The sequence below is a fragment of the Leopardus geoffroyi genome, chromosome B2 (assembly GCF_018350155.1).
Source record: "Leopardus geoffroyi isolate Oge1 chromosome B2, O.geoffroyi_Oge1_pat1.0, whole genome shotgun sequence".
NCBI lineage: Eukaryota > Metazoa > Chordata > Mammalia > Carnivora > Felidae > Leopardus > Leopardus geoffroyi.
Window position 1 is genome coordinate 137,401,813 of NC_059332.1, and position 13,308 is coordinate 137,415,120.

At 41.6% G+C, this 13,308-nt stretch overlaps 1 protein-coding gene across 22 annotated transcripts in view; it reads right to left on the reverse strand.

Moving 5' to 3' along the window:
- The window catches only part of SYNE1 (spectrin repeat containing nuclear envelope protein 1), a 482,603-nt gene that overhangs the window by 243,861 nt on the left and 225,434 nt on the right, over window positions 1-13,308 (reverse strand). For all 22 annotated transcript variants that reach the window (XR_006717653.1, XM_045500062.1, XM_045500061.1 and 19 more), the window contains 6 exons: window positions 12,105-12,312; window positions 11,172-11,284; window positions 8,333-8,538; window positions 7,281-7,436; window positions 3,653-3,944; window positions 2,235-2,407 (listed from right to left, as the gene is read on the reverse strand). Coding sequence is in view for 21 of the 22 variants with exons in the window: in XM_045500062.1 (XP_045356018.1) it covers window positions 2,235-2,407; window positions 3,653-3,944; window positions 7,281-7,436; window positions 8,333-8,538; window positions 11,172-11,284; window positions 12,105-12,312 (1,148 nt within the window). In the remaining variant the exon portion in view is untranslated. The remainder of the gene's footprint in view (window positions 1-2,234; window positions 2,408-3,652; window positions 3,945-7,280; window positions 7,437-8,332; window positions 8,539-11,171; window positions 11,285-12,104; window positions 12,313-13,308) is intronic.

Genomic DNA, 13,308 nt, shown 5'->3' on the forward strand with positions numbered 1-13,308 from the left:
CTGTCATGAAAACACTGCTTCTCTGACCCACAATAGTTTCCTCAAATGAAAAGAGATCTATGTTGAATTTGAAGTAAGATGTTACAGTCATACAGGCATCTAGATTTGTCTTCCGAATGCTAATGGACCTAAGTAAGCAAAGTTATGTATTTTGTTGTTAAAACATCAGTACTGGGGCACCAATTAAATTTTATTTGATATATTCCAATTCTTAATTTTCTTGGACCCAGTTTACCTTATTAAAAATCAGTTGATAACTATTTCTTGACTAGAATTCAAAATTTAAGGCATTCTAAGTACATAATATTATTAGATTGATTTTCATTTAAAAATGGACAGTGCTTAGTGCTCCTGAGTTGAATGTGTAAAGGAAAAAAGGGCTGAATATATTTATAATATAAGAAACATAGTCATATAAGTCATAGTCAAGTAAATAGCTCTCCAGACTGTCAAATAAAAGGCTCTCCAGACTGGCATTTTTTAAAAACAGATTTAAAAAATCTGTTAATGCCATTATTTAGCTTTACAAACTACTCTAAACTCATCTTAGTGACCATTGCAAGCATCCCTTGCATATAAGCCTATGATCCTGGAGTTCTATGGTGGAGTTCTGTGGAGTTCTGTATCCTGGAGTTCTGTGGCAAATGTACTTCCAGCATCCCCTCAAATTGCTCCTTTTGCACCAATAGAAACCTCAACATAGGTACTTTGAAGTGCTATCCTTTCCTTAAAGAATTTTCTAGAAAGTCCAAATCAATCTCATCTCTCCAGAAGCACTCCCAGGCCCTGCCTTATCCTACAAGCCCACAGTGTCTTAGTAACACAACCTGAGTCGGAGCGTTTTAGAATGCATCCCACCCTATCCTCTGAGCGCTTAAAGAGCAAAAACTACTTTGTTTCCTTTCGTTATTTTAGCTCGATAATTGGAGCACTGCTACTGCTTAATATGTGGTTGTCAAATTTCATTTCTTACTGAAAAAAAGCAGAATCAAGGATTTGAATCTGCTTCTTGTACTTAACATTTTATTCCAACATCCAAAAAACATTCACCCCCATTCATATTCCCTTTTATGGAGCCAGCCTATTGCCAAGCACTGGGAGGTTTGGTTCACGCTCCAGCAGTCCTCATTCTAGAATAATAGAACCAGGGGATCTGATTTCTTTTTTTGTGGACCATTATAAGTTATTCCTGAGATTCAAAGTCCTGCTGGCCTTGAGAGTCACCACCTATGCTCTGTATTTAAAGAAAACAAAACAAAACAAACAAAGTCTCTAAAATGTAGTTATAACCATGGTTCACCGTTTGCATTGGTGTGGATAACTGCGGTGTTGTGTTGTGTTATGTTTTGTTTTGTGATGAGCTTTAATCTTTTATTCATCTGTTTCTTACGCTATTCATTTATTTATTATTAAGCACACACCTCTCCCGTGACCTAAAAGTATACACAGCTTTCAGAATATTCCTGCTGGAATGTAATTTAGTAGAATTCTGACTGAAGGTCATTGGTCCCACCAGCCAGACAGATGATCTGCAGATACGTGGAAAAGAAAGGAAGGTGGCACTCTCCACTCATAAATTTAACTGCAACAACACCAGGCGTAACAATCAGTATCTTCTCTGCTTGCTCCTCGTCCGTTGCTGTCTTCTCTATGGAATCCCAGGTGGGAGGATCCTTGGGTGTGGGAGAACGTCCCCACGTGCCACAGGACATAAGCTCTCCTGGCCTTAGTCACTAAACGCCAGGGATGCGCCCATCACTGGGACAATCTAAAAGCCTACACACATTTCCACAGCCCCATTGTGGGTGACATTACTTCTGATTAAGAAAAAGATAAACACTTAACCTGAACAGTTGCTAACAAATTAATTCCCTGTATGTTCCTCTAAAAAGGGAAACATTATTAAAGTTATTAAAGACCATACACCCTTGCTTTGATGAATTGAAAGGAGGGATCTTACTGAGCCCACGTTGTGTGCAAGATTCCATGAGAGATATTATGGGAGATGTAAATATTACACACACACACACACACACACACATGCACAAAACAAGCAAACAAAATTGTCTTTGTCATTACAGAAACTATAATCTAGGCAAAGAGAAGTATGCATATAACTAGCTAAAATAATATGCTTGGTAACTCTACCACAGGATACTCTCAGCATTGTTCCATCATTTACTAAGCCACGAGGTTTTATTTAGGAAAATGAACACTAAAAATAGGCTCTGTACCTCTGAGCACGGGCGGAGGAGCTCATGATATCAGCCCACACATCTTTAAGGTTCTGTAGCTGAGTCTGGATCACCTTTTGACCTTGTTTGTTGCTACTTCTCAAGGCCTGTTCCCCTTTGCCAATGGCCATATTCAACTTAACTTCTCCTTCCCCTTTCATCAGGAGAATGTCCTATGAAGGAACAGTGAATTCCTGTCAGTAGGAATATTAGAACCTTCTCATATTTAAAAAAAATTTTTTTAACGTTTTTATTTATTTTTGAGACAGAGAGAGACAGAGCATGAATGGGGGAGGGGCAGAGAGAGAAGGAGACACAGAATCGGAAGCAGGCTCCAGGCTCTGAGCCATCAGCCCAGAGCCCAACGCGGGGCTCGAACTCACTGACCGTGAGATCGTGACCTGAGCTGAAGGCGGATGCTTAACCGACTGAGCCACCCAGGCGCCCCTACCTTCTCATATTTTTAAAAACAGTTATGTTTCCCATGAGAAACCTTACTCACTTTAAAATGAAAACACAACAAGAAACCCTGGACCCTAGTGCAAAATGATGCTTTATTTAATTTTTTTTCATGTTTATTTATTTTTGAGACAGAGACAGACAGAGCACGAGTGGGGGGAGGGAGCAGAGAGAGAGAGGGAGACACAAAATTGGAAGCAGGCTCCAGGCTCTGAGCTGTCAGCACAGAGCCCGACGCGGGGCTCGAACTCACGAACCGCAAGATCATGACCTGAGCCAAAGTCAGACGCTCAACCCGCTGAGCCACCCAGGCGCCCCAGATATTTAATTATTTAAACATCAGATATCAGGAGTCTTGGAGTCAAGGATTAACTCCAATTTAAATTCTTGGAAAACTCTGGACCACTAACCTAGAAGCGTACATTTACTGAATGTTAGTTTCAAAGTAAAAAGAAATTATTTTAAAAATAAAGACACACTTGTCAGAAACCTAACAGCCCCCTCCCATCACTGCCTGGCTAACTCCCATCTTTCAAGGTCCCCTTCATTTGACTGCAGGCTGGGTTGGTGGACACACTTGTTTGCTTTGGTCATGGCCCCTGTCTCCATGGGCTACTGCAGGTAACTATTTACAGGTTAGTCTCTCCCACTAGATTGTGAACTGGAAAGGAAGCACGAATCTTTGTCTCCATTTCCCCAATGACTTGCATAGTGCTTGGAGTAGAGTCAGCATCCCATAACATCTGCTGAATACTTACTAAATGAAATCACAAATTATTTTGAAGCTATTGAAGGGGAAGCGTGATCCCTCCGTATCCCTTTCTCCAATTTCTCTGTTTTGCCCACATGATCTTCACTGAGAGGCTCACAGAACGATTAGGACCCAGCTCAGATATTTGTGAATCTAAGCAAATTGGTCTTTAGAAGTTGTCCGTGTCTGGCAGCTGTTCTCCGCTTACCTGTATTTGTAACAGCCGCTTTTCCAAGGCGTCTTTGCTTCCAACGGTGCTCTCTGCACAGGCCAATTTGTCTTGAATGTCCTTCACCCAGGACCACATACTCTGCACAGCTTCCTCCAGGGCTTCGTGCTCCTGCAGGGCCAGCTGGCAGTTCCGGAGTTTCTCTTTGGTCGTTCTGAGTAAGTTCTGGTAGTTGGTGAGGAGCTGGGAGCACAGGCGTCCTTCTTTTCCAGCCCCGTGACCCTCTTCGCTGAGAAGCTGCCCTCTCTGGGAAAGCTTATCCAGAGACTCTCTAAAAAAAAACAGAAAAAAAAAAAAAAGTTGAATTCTGACATTCGGAAGTGCAACACGTAGTCAATCCTGGAGAAGTAGCCAGACAAGAGCTCACGGCTAACATGCCTTTAAAAGGAAGATGCTAGGGACCTTCACAGGGCTGGCTACCTGCATCCCCTATGATTTTCTGAATGCACTCAATATACATCCGGGGATTGCAATCCATCTATGCTGTGCATAGATCCCGCCCTATATTTTAAGGAATTCACATCAGAAAATGGCCCAGGACTGCCTTTCCAGCCTCATCTCTAACATTTCTCAGTTCTGACTTCATGCTCTCCTCCTGAGTTGTCCCCAGACCCTCTGCTTTTTGGTACATACACAAGGATTCCTCCTTTGTGAAAACCCTCCTACTCTCCTCTGCTTCCTTCCTAGTCGGCCTTTCAAATGCCAGCGCAGGCATCACCTCCACAGGCAGCATCGCACTGACCCCAGGGAGGGAGGAGAGTACAGGGCTCCTCGTCCGTATCCATTCTGTCTCTGTCCCTTTCTATGACCTCATGCACCCTCTCTGTCTCAGTCCTCAGGCTTTCACCCTGCAGAAGCCAGGGTTATTGCATTCATCCCATATCCCCAGGACCCAGTGCAAAAGATAATGTGCAAAAAACCAGTTTCTTTCAAAAGGCCATTATATGAGTGCTGATGGGTTTCCTTGTTGTATCCTGGGTACTTGGCTCATCTCAGTTTGGATTTATGTTAATTATGTCAAGGGAAAGTGTAGTCTTAGTGGGAGGGTTGGCTTTACCTTGTTCTACAGAGTTCTGAATTCTGATCAGTATGTCTATCAAAAATTTTCCAGGATACCAAAAGGGAGAGTGCAGATGTGTGAACGCAAACTCTTGTGAGTACTGAGAAAAGAATACAAACTTTATCTCCTACAAGGTCTGTCATTTTTTTTCTGAGCATCCTGTGGCCCTCTGTGATATATGATTTGTACAACATTATATCTACTCTAAATTACATTTCTTATAATCTGGTAAGACAAGAAGTTGGCTTAAGCAACAAAGTGAGTTAAATAATTCAAGACGACGGATATCACTTGTTGCTAAAAGAATTCCTTAATGGATGATAGAAGTTCAATAAATCTCAAATCTGGGGCACTTTGAAAAAAAAAAGGCATCCCCTCCAGATAGTTGAGTGTGATATTATGATGAAAACAATCCAGAGGACAGGGAGGGTCAAGTGGCCAGCAAGGGAGAAGTCAGGTGACCCAGGTGGAGAACCTGGGGGGGGTGGGTGGGGGGGGGGGGGCAGTAGACTACATTAGGATTGTCCGGAGAAGTAGCCAGTTACAAACAGCCTGGGGGCAAACACACTTAAGGATTCTTAGCCTCTGGTCCTGGAACACCAGAGAATACCAGCTCAAGAAGAATATGTAAAGTCAGGGGCGCCTGGGTGGCGCAGTCGGTTAAGCGTCCAACTTCAGCCAGGTCACGATCTCGCGGTCTCGGGAGTTCGAGCCCCGCGTCAGGCTCTGGGCTGATGGCTCAGAACCTGGAGCCTGTTTCCGATTCTGGGTCTCCCTCTCTCTCTGCCCCTCCCCCGTTCATGCTCTGTCTCTCTCTGTCCCAAAAATAAATAAACGTTGAAAAAAAAAAAAAAAAAGAATATGTAAAGTCAGAAGTAGGTGTGGTCATGTTACATTGTATCTAGACAGGAGTCAAGATTTAAAAAGCAAATAAAGTGCAGTGTAATTTTCAGAAAGCCATATAGTTAGAATGATACTGTTCCTCTATTAAATCAGCAAATATTTTCTTTTTTTTTTCTGGTACTATACCAGCCATTGGGACTATAACAATGATAACGACCTAAAGGTCCCTGACCTCGAGGAACTCACTATTGGGGGTTGGCGTGTATAGATTCAATGAAGAATTTACTCCGTGGTAAGGGCTGACAGAGACCAAAGGGCTCACAGGGACCAAAGCATTCCAGGAAAATTTTATAATAGTCATCAAACTAGCACACCAAAAGCAGCTGTCACTAGGGGTTATGTCTGTGTATTTGTTTGCATGTTTGTTTTTTAGGCAAGTTTAACCAAAAAGAAGACTCAGCAGAAAGAAGGAATGAATATGATTGGAATTAGACATTTTTTACTGAATTGATCACTGTTGCTGATTTGTCTGATTAAGCAGGCTGGATGTTAGCCTCTGCTGCTTCACAGATGAGTACATCTGCTCATTAAGAGGATAGTTAAGAGGTTTGAGTCAACCATTTCCAACTACGTGGATAGAACTAGAGGGTATTATGCTAAGCGATATTAGTCAGAGAAAGACAAATATCATATGACTTCACTCGTATGAGGGTTTTAAGGGACAAAACAGATGAACATAAGGGAAGGGAAGTGATATAAAAATAGGGAGGGGGACAAAACATAAAAGACTCTTAAATATGGAGAACAAACAGAGGGTTGCTGGAGGGGTTGTGGGAGGGGGGGATGGGCTAAATGGGAAAGGGGCGTTAAGGAATCTACTCCTGAAATCACTGATGCACTATATGCTAACTAATTTGGATGTAAATTAAAAACATAAATTAAATTTTAAAAAAGGAAAAAAAAAAGAACCTTGGGGTCAACCTGCACTCCAAGTACCAACAAAGCAACTGAACATGCCAGGGTGGATCGTGAATTCAGTGAGCAAAGCCCTGAAGCTGGTGAAGTCAAAAGCACAGGCCAGACAACTTTGCCTGGGAAAGGAGCCAGAAATGTTTGTTCAGCCAAGAGACGACGGAGAGACAAATACCGCAACGGAGAAGAGGAACCTCCAGGACAGTCGGACATAACGGCCATAGCTTTTGCATTACTAAGAATGTTACGAGGATGGGTACGGATTGGAAATAAAACTGGCTGCTCAAGTATGTGAAGAATGTATGGAAACTGGGGTCTATAGCATTATTTTGATAAATGAAGAGCACCCTTTATTATGACCTGCTATCCTTATCATAACCTCTAAAAACAAAGTATGGTACTACTAGCAGCAAAATGCTGAAAGGCAAAATCAAGAAATACAGGAAGTGAGTGGCCTGTCCAATTTATTGAGCAAAGGGAGGTGGACCTGGGATGCAGATAGCCCCTCACCTCTACCCCTGTGCTCTCTCCGGAATACCACTTTGCCATAGAGAACACCACACAATCATCTGTCTCCTAGACATTTAGGGATAGAAACAGATATAACCACCATCACCAACCAACCAATCGACCAAGCAACCAACCAATGAACAACCAAAGCAAAGAGCCAACCAACCAGAGAAGTAACAGCTTGTTAGTACAGCAAGGACCTATTCCATTTCTGCACCATACCTCACAGCCAATAGTTCTCCCAGAAACATTTCAACTTTATGGACTTCATTCTTCTTCTCAGGAATGTGCTGTTTACTCTCTCCAAAGTTTTCCGTACTTAACCTTTCGTCCATTTCGTGGATCCATAAGTTCAGTTTTCTGTGCTGATCCTCAAAGCTACAGAAAAGAAAATACCTTGTAGAAATCCTTCTGTACTCATTATAATAAATAAATTCAAATAGCTGAGGTCACAATGCTGATGGTAATTAAAATCTCATGAATTTTCAAGTATGGAAGAAAACTCAACAACACGCCCATCCAAATTATCATTTATTTCAGTAACAAAATGACAAATAGTGGACACGTGTCTTGAGATCTAAGCAGAGTCACCCCATCTTGTCAAATTGATTTCCTGGTTATCAGTTGGTAATTATTAGCAAGATTACATTCCTATATCAAGAGGCACTTAACTTTGTGTCTTACTACTTGGGACTCCAATGGATTGAGTAGGGCAGTAGAAGCCCTGGGACAAGAAGGGAAAGTTATCTCTGTGTATCTTATGATGATTTAAATATGATCCAAGAGCACAAGGGCTCTAACTTTTGCAAAGAATGTAAGTTCTCTAAGAAACCTGGCAAGAGTGAAGCAATTTACTCTGTGACTAGAAAGGCGTTTTGATGATACTGACATCCTTCTCCCCCTAGTTTTTTGTCTTCTAATTTTATATTCACCTCTGTTAACATTGCTTCCTGATTGGAATCTTGATTCATAGGAATCTGACAGGTGTTTTTTGCCGTCACTCCAACCCAACAGAGGTGGACACAAAGAAAAGACTTGTATAATCTAAAACCTGGTGCCAAAGCTAATATTTTGAGTTAACCAAATAGACAAAAAAATACATGCATTTATGCATAATTCCTTAATTTTTCTGTATAGAAAATAAAGCCAAACAAAACCATCAGAGTCCAAGCAATTAATTACTGTTCTAGTGTGAACCTGTATTTAAGGTTTCTCAAAGTCTTTGGAAACATATTCTGTGTGTGATGAAATATACACTTATCAAAACAACCTACCTCCCAAGTTCTAAAGCACAGTCTTGAAGAGCCTGCTTGTCTTTAAGGCATTGTTTCAGAAATGCTTGAAATTCCTCATTAGCCTTTGTAACTTGCTCCTGAATGCTACTGACAATTTGTTTAGACAAATGTGCATACAAAGTTTGTCCTTCTTGAGTCACAGCATCAAGCTTGCTCTGCCCATCACTGATTGAGTCCAAAATGTTCTGTTTCAAGAAATAAAGGTAATACAATATATTTTGCTATTATTCAGAGACCCTGGAGCATGGGAGCATTGACTGCAATTCTTAGTTCAGATAGCAGAGCAAGAGAAGAAAAACAGAACCTAGAACCCAGAGTCAGAAAGTCTTTAATAAGGCTGGAGTGAGATCTTTATCAGGGAAATACAAATCAAACCACACTGAGATATCACCTCACGCCAGTCAGAGTGGCTAAAATGAACAAATCAGGAGACTATAGATGCTGGAGAGGATGTGGAGAAACGGGAACCCTCTTGCACTGTTGGTGGGAATGCAAACTGGTGCAGCCGCTCTGGAAAACAGTGTGGAGGTTCCTCAAAAAATTAAAAATAGATCTACCCTATGACCCAGCAACAGCACTGCTAGGAATTTACCCAAGGGATACAGGAGTGCTGATGCATAGGGGCATTTGTACCCCAATGTTTATAGCAGCACTTTCAACAATAGCCAAACTATGGAAAGAGCCTAAATGTCCATCAACTGATGAATGGATAAAGGAATTGTGGTTTATACACACAATGGAATACTACTTGGCAATGAGAAAGAATGAAATATGGCCTTTTGTAGCAACATGGATGGAACTGGAGAGTGTGATGCTAAGTGAAATAAGTCACACAGAGAAAGACAGATACCATATGTTTCCACTCTTATGGGAATCCTGAGAAACTTAACAGAAGACCATGGGGGAGGGGAAGGGAAACAAAAAAGTGAGAGAGGGAGGAGCCAAACCATAAGAGACTCTTAAAAACTGAGAATAAACTGAGGGTTGACGGGGGGGCAGAGAGGGGAAAGCAGGTGATGGGCATTGAGGAGGGCACCTGTTGGGGTGAGCACTGGGTGTTGTATGGAAACCAATTTGACAAGAAATTTCATATTAAAAAAAAAAAAAAAAAAAAAAGGCCGGAGTGAGAACGTACAACTAGATAGAATCAAGGCTCATAATCGAGGATGGTGCCAGCCAGTCACTGGAACCACTGAGGACTAAACTGTGGACAATACCATGCTGTAAAGGAGGCCGTTCTCATCAAGGCCTCGCTCTCAGCCTCTCCGCCTTCTCACTGTCCCGGCCTAGCCCAGGCTGTACGTCTTCACCTGTTATAGTGTGATGTCCTCTAACTGGTAGGCTGCCTGCACCCCTCCCCCTCTTCTGGTCTGCACACAAAGTCCTCCCTGCGGGTCCCCTCTCTTCTTGGTGTGCACCTCTGTTTGAGAGATCATATGCACGAGCGTGGCTTCAGCAGAGCAGAAGAACACAGCAGAAATGCTGAGCCAGCCCTGCTTCTCCCCCGTGCTCCCGGGTGGCATTTGCGATGGCCACTCAGACGTTTCTTCGTGGTGTCCCACTGCATCTCAAGCTTAAAGGAGACAATTCCACATTTAAATTTACCACGCCTCCTGGAAAGCCAACTTCCTTTATTATAATGATCTTCCTACTCTGACTTCTCATAAGTTATCTACGTAACTGTCCTCACCGATGAGGCCACAAAATTCTCATGTTCCTCATTAATTTAAAAAATATTGTTTTTAATTTAAAAAAATTATGTCTATATATTTTTGAGAGAGAGAGAGAGAGAAAGAGCAGAGCATGAGCACTAGAAGGGCATAGAGAGGGAGACACAGAATCCCAAGCAGGCTCCAAGCTCCAAGCTGTCAGCACAGAGCTTGACGCGGGGCTCGAACCCACAAACCATGAAATCATGACCTAAGCCAAAGTCAGATGCTTCACTGACAGAGCCACTCAGGTGCCGCCCCCCCACAAAAAATATATTTTTAAATAATACTTAACTGATACTTGCTTAACTGATACTTGCTTTGCTCATATCAGCCATTTAAAAAACTTGTCGAAAACTCAATTTGAGTCAGTCACTTCTGAACTCTACCACACAATGGCTTTCTCCTTCCTGAATTCATATATTTTTCATAGTCAGTAAAACCTATAAAACCTATAATACCTATTGCTTTCAGTTTGTCCTAGATCAAAATTTAGACTGTAGGTTACTGAAAAACACAAGCCATGTCTTCATTTTAAAACTCCTCTACAATAGGGGTGCCTGAGTGGCTCAGTTAAGCATCTGACTCTTGCTTTCAGCTCAGGTCATGGTCTCACAGTTGGTGAGTTCGAGCCCTATGCCGGGTTTCATGCCGACAGTGCAGAGCCTGCTTGGGATGCTCCCCCCCCCTCTCTCTCTCTCTCTGCCCCTCATCTGCTCATGCTCATGTGTGCATGCTCTCTCTCTCTCTCTCTCTCCCTCTTTCTCAAAAATAAACTTAAAAATAAATAAATAAAACTCCTCCACATAGTGATATGGTATAGATACAATTACTTATATTTTTACTGCTATAAAAATTAAAACTAGGTTTAGTTTTGAATGAATTCCAAAGAATAGTCAATAGGCTAAAAGAGAGAAAAATGGGATCAAAAATTCTGTAGCTCTGATTTATTTTCTCAACTTTTCATATTGTCTATCTCTTTATGACTCAAGAAATCTAATTCTGTTAAAGAAGAAGAAAAGTTCAGAAGATCTGGGGAAAGAGATGATTTAAGTCTGACCTGAAGGCACGTGAGTACAGTTTAGAGAAGAAGAAAAAGGCTTTCATACCTGGAGATCATGGAGCTTTGCCTCTAGAACCTTGCTGTCGCCAGTTCTATCTGATGATTTTTTCGCCGCTGCCTTTATTCCAGAAAACCACTCTTGGAATTCCTGCATAGACTCTTTTGAAAGTAATGAAAATGAGAAATACATCCAAAACACTGAATGAGCTTCGTGGATTACCATAATGAATTAATGCTGGCCTTCAGCTCATTCCATCTTGCCTTACAGAATATTCCAGAAAGAAAATAATAATCATGTAGAATATACTATAGCATGTTCCATAACTATGACTGTTCATGGCAGAATCGAGAAATTGCCTCAGAGAAAAGACAGAAAAGAAATTTGTATTCCTAAGATATCCGATTTCCCATTGTTTCTTTCTTTTGGTAAAGGAAGATAAATAATTGTCTGAATATGTAAGAGAGCAAAGGGGCAAAGGCTCTAGGGGTGTTGAAGCCATTTTTATGGCAAAGGAAGGAACCGTGTCCTCTCTCCACCCAGCTGACTTAGAGCCATTTCACATCTTCATCAGTGCAAAGACACAGCTGGGTGGGAAGCTGAATCAGGGACCTCTGACCGGCAATTTCCCGAATTACATGGCTACCACTGTTTCATGGCCCAATATCCAAGTTTACTGTGTTACTTCATCATAGCAGTGGAAGTAATTTTCCACACAGATGAGCTATATGTAGAAAATCCAGATGAATTTCAGAATCCTGAAAATGGTGGATCCCTACTTTCTTGAGGAGAAAGAGGAAGAATTATGGCTACAGCCCAAGCACAACACCTTCACTGCTCAAATCTGGACATACAAATGAATTTAAAATGATATTCTGCTGGAAAGCTTTTTCCAACTATTGCTGGCAGTTTCTAGGCAGCATTTGGTTTGGATTCTTTCTTATAAACAAACTACTCATGCAAAGGCTTGTCAGAGCTCACCATTGAAGTGCTTCTCCAGAAAATCCTGAAGGCTGGCCTGTGTTTTGGAGCACAACTGGCTCACAGCTTCGTGGTTCTTTATCAGCCCAGTCATAGCACTGCCCAAGCCCTCCAGCTCAATGGAATGGTACTTGCGGCACAAGCTATTGAGATTTTCTTGGGTGGAGCTGATGTTGCTTTGCTGACTTTGAAGTTCCTTTTGTATTTCCTACAGAATAAACAAATGCCATGAAGGATATTCATCACATTCAAGGGAAATATTCCATCTATTCCACTATGGTACTTTTTTTGGGAAACTGATGCTGTTGAAATATACTCAGTAACGTATGCATTTTTGTGGGATTTTTTTTTCAGTATTTGTAATAGACCTGTGTTGACTCAGAATTTTGCCCAGTTCTCTTTGGAAACAAGTGCAAACAGCGGTTGAGAGGTAGTAGCATTTGGATTATGGTCTAGGATTCCAAGCAAATTGAATAGGTTCTTAGGGATTCCAGCCCATGATCTTGGGTTTAGTCAGTTGATTAGAAACTATTAATGGAGTCACCCCCTAAGTTCACATTCTTCAGTGGACTACTAGGGCTTTGTTTTAGGCTCACAGGCCACAGGAAAAGCACCAGTAGTTAATTTTAAAATACATCTCTTTAGTCTTAAGTACAGTAAGAAAATATGTTCAAGAGAACAGATTGCATATGTGAAACAGTCAACTGAACTCACAAGCTTTACAGACAGTTGATCAGTAATATTATCTCTATGGACAGATGACATGGAAGTAGAATGTTCTCTCGACTGTTGGTTTTTTGTTTTTGTTGTTTGTGTTTTTTTTTAATATATCCTTCTCTAGATAAAAGCAGTCATACTGACCAACAAAAATAAGTAATGAAAAACTACTCTGCATTCAAATTTGAAAAATTCATGGAAATTTGAACAGGTCTTCTACAGGCTCTACTCTTTTACTAAAGAAACATATTGGCGGGGCGCCTGGGTGGCGCAGTCGGTTAAGCGTCCGACTTCAGCCAGGTCACGATCTCGCGGTCTGTGAGTTCGAGCCCCGCGTCAGGCTCTGGGCTGATGGCTCAGAGCCTGGAGCCTGTTTCCGATTCTGTGTCTCCCTCTCTCTCTGCCCCTCCCCCGTTCATGCTCTGTCTCTCTCTGTCCCAAAAATAAATAAACATTGAAAAAAAAAAAGAAACATATTGGCAAACAT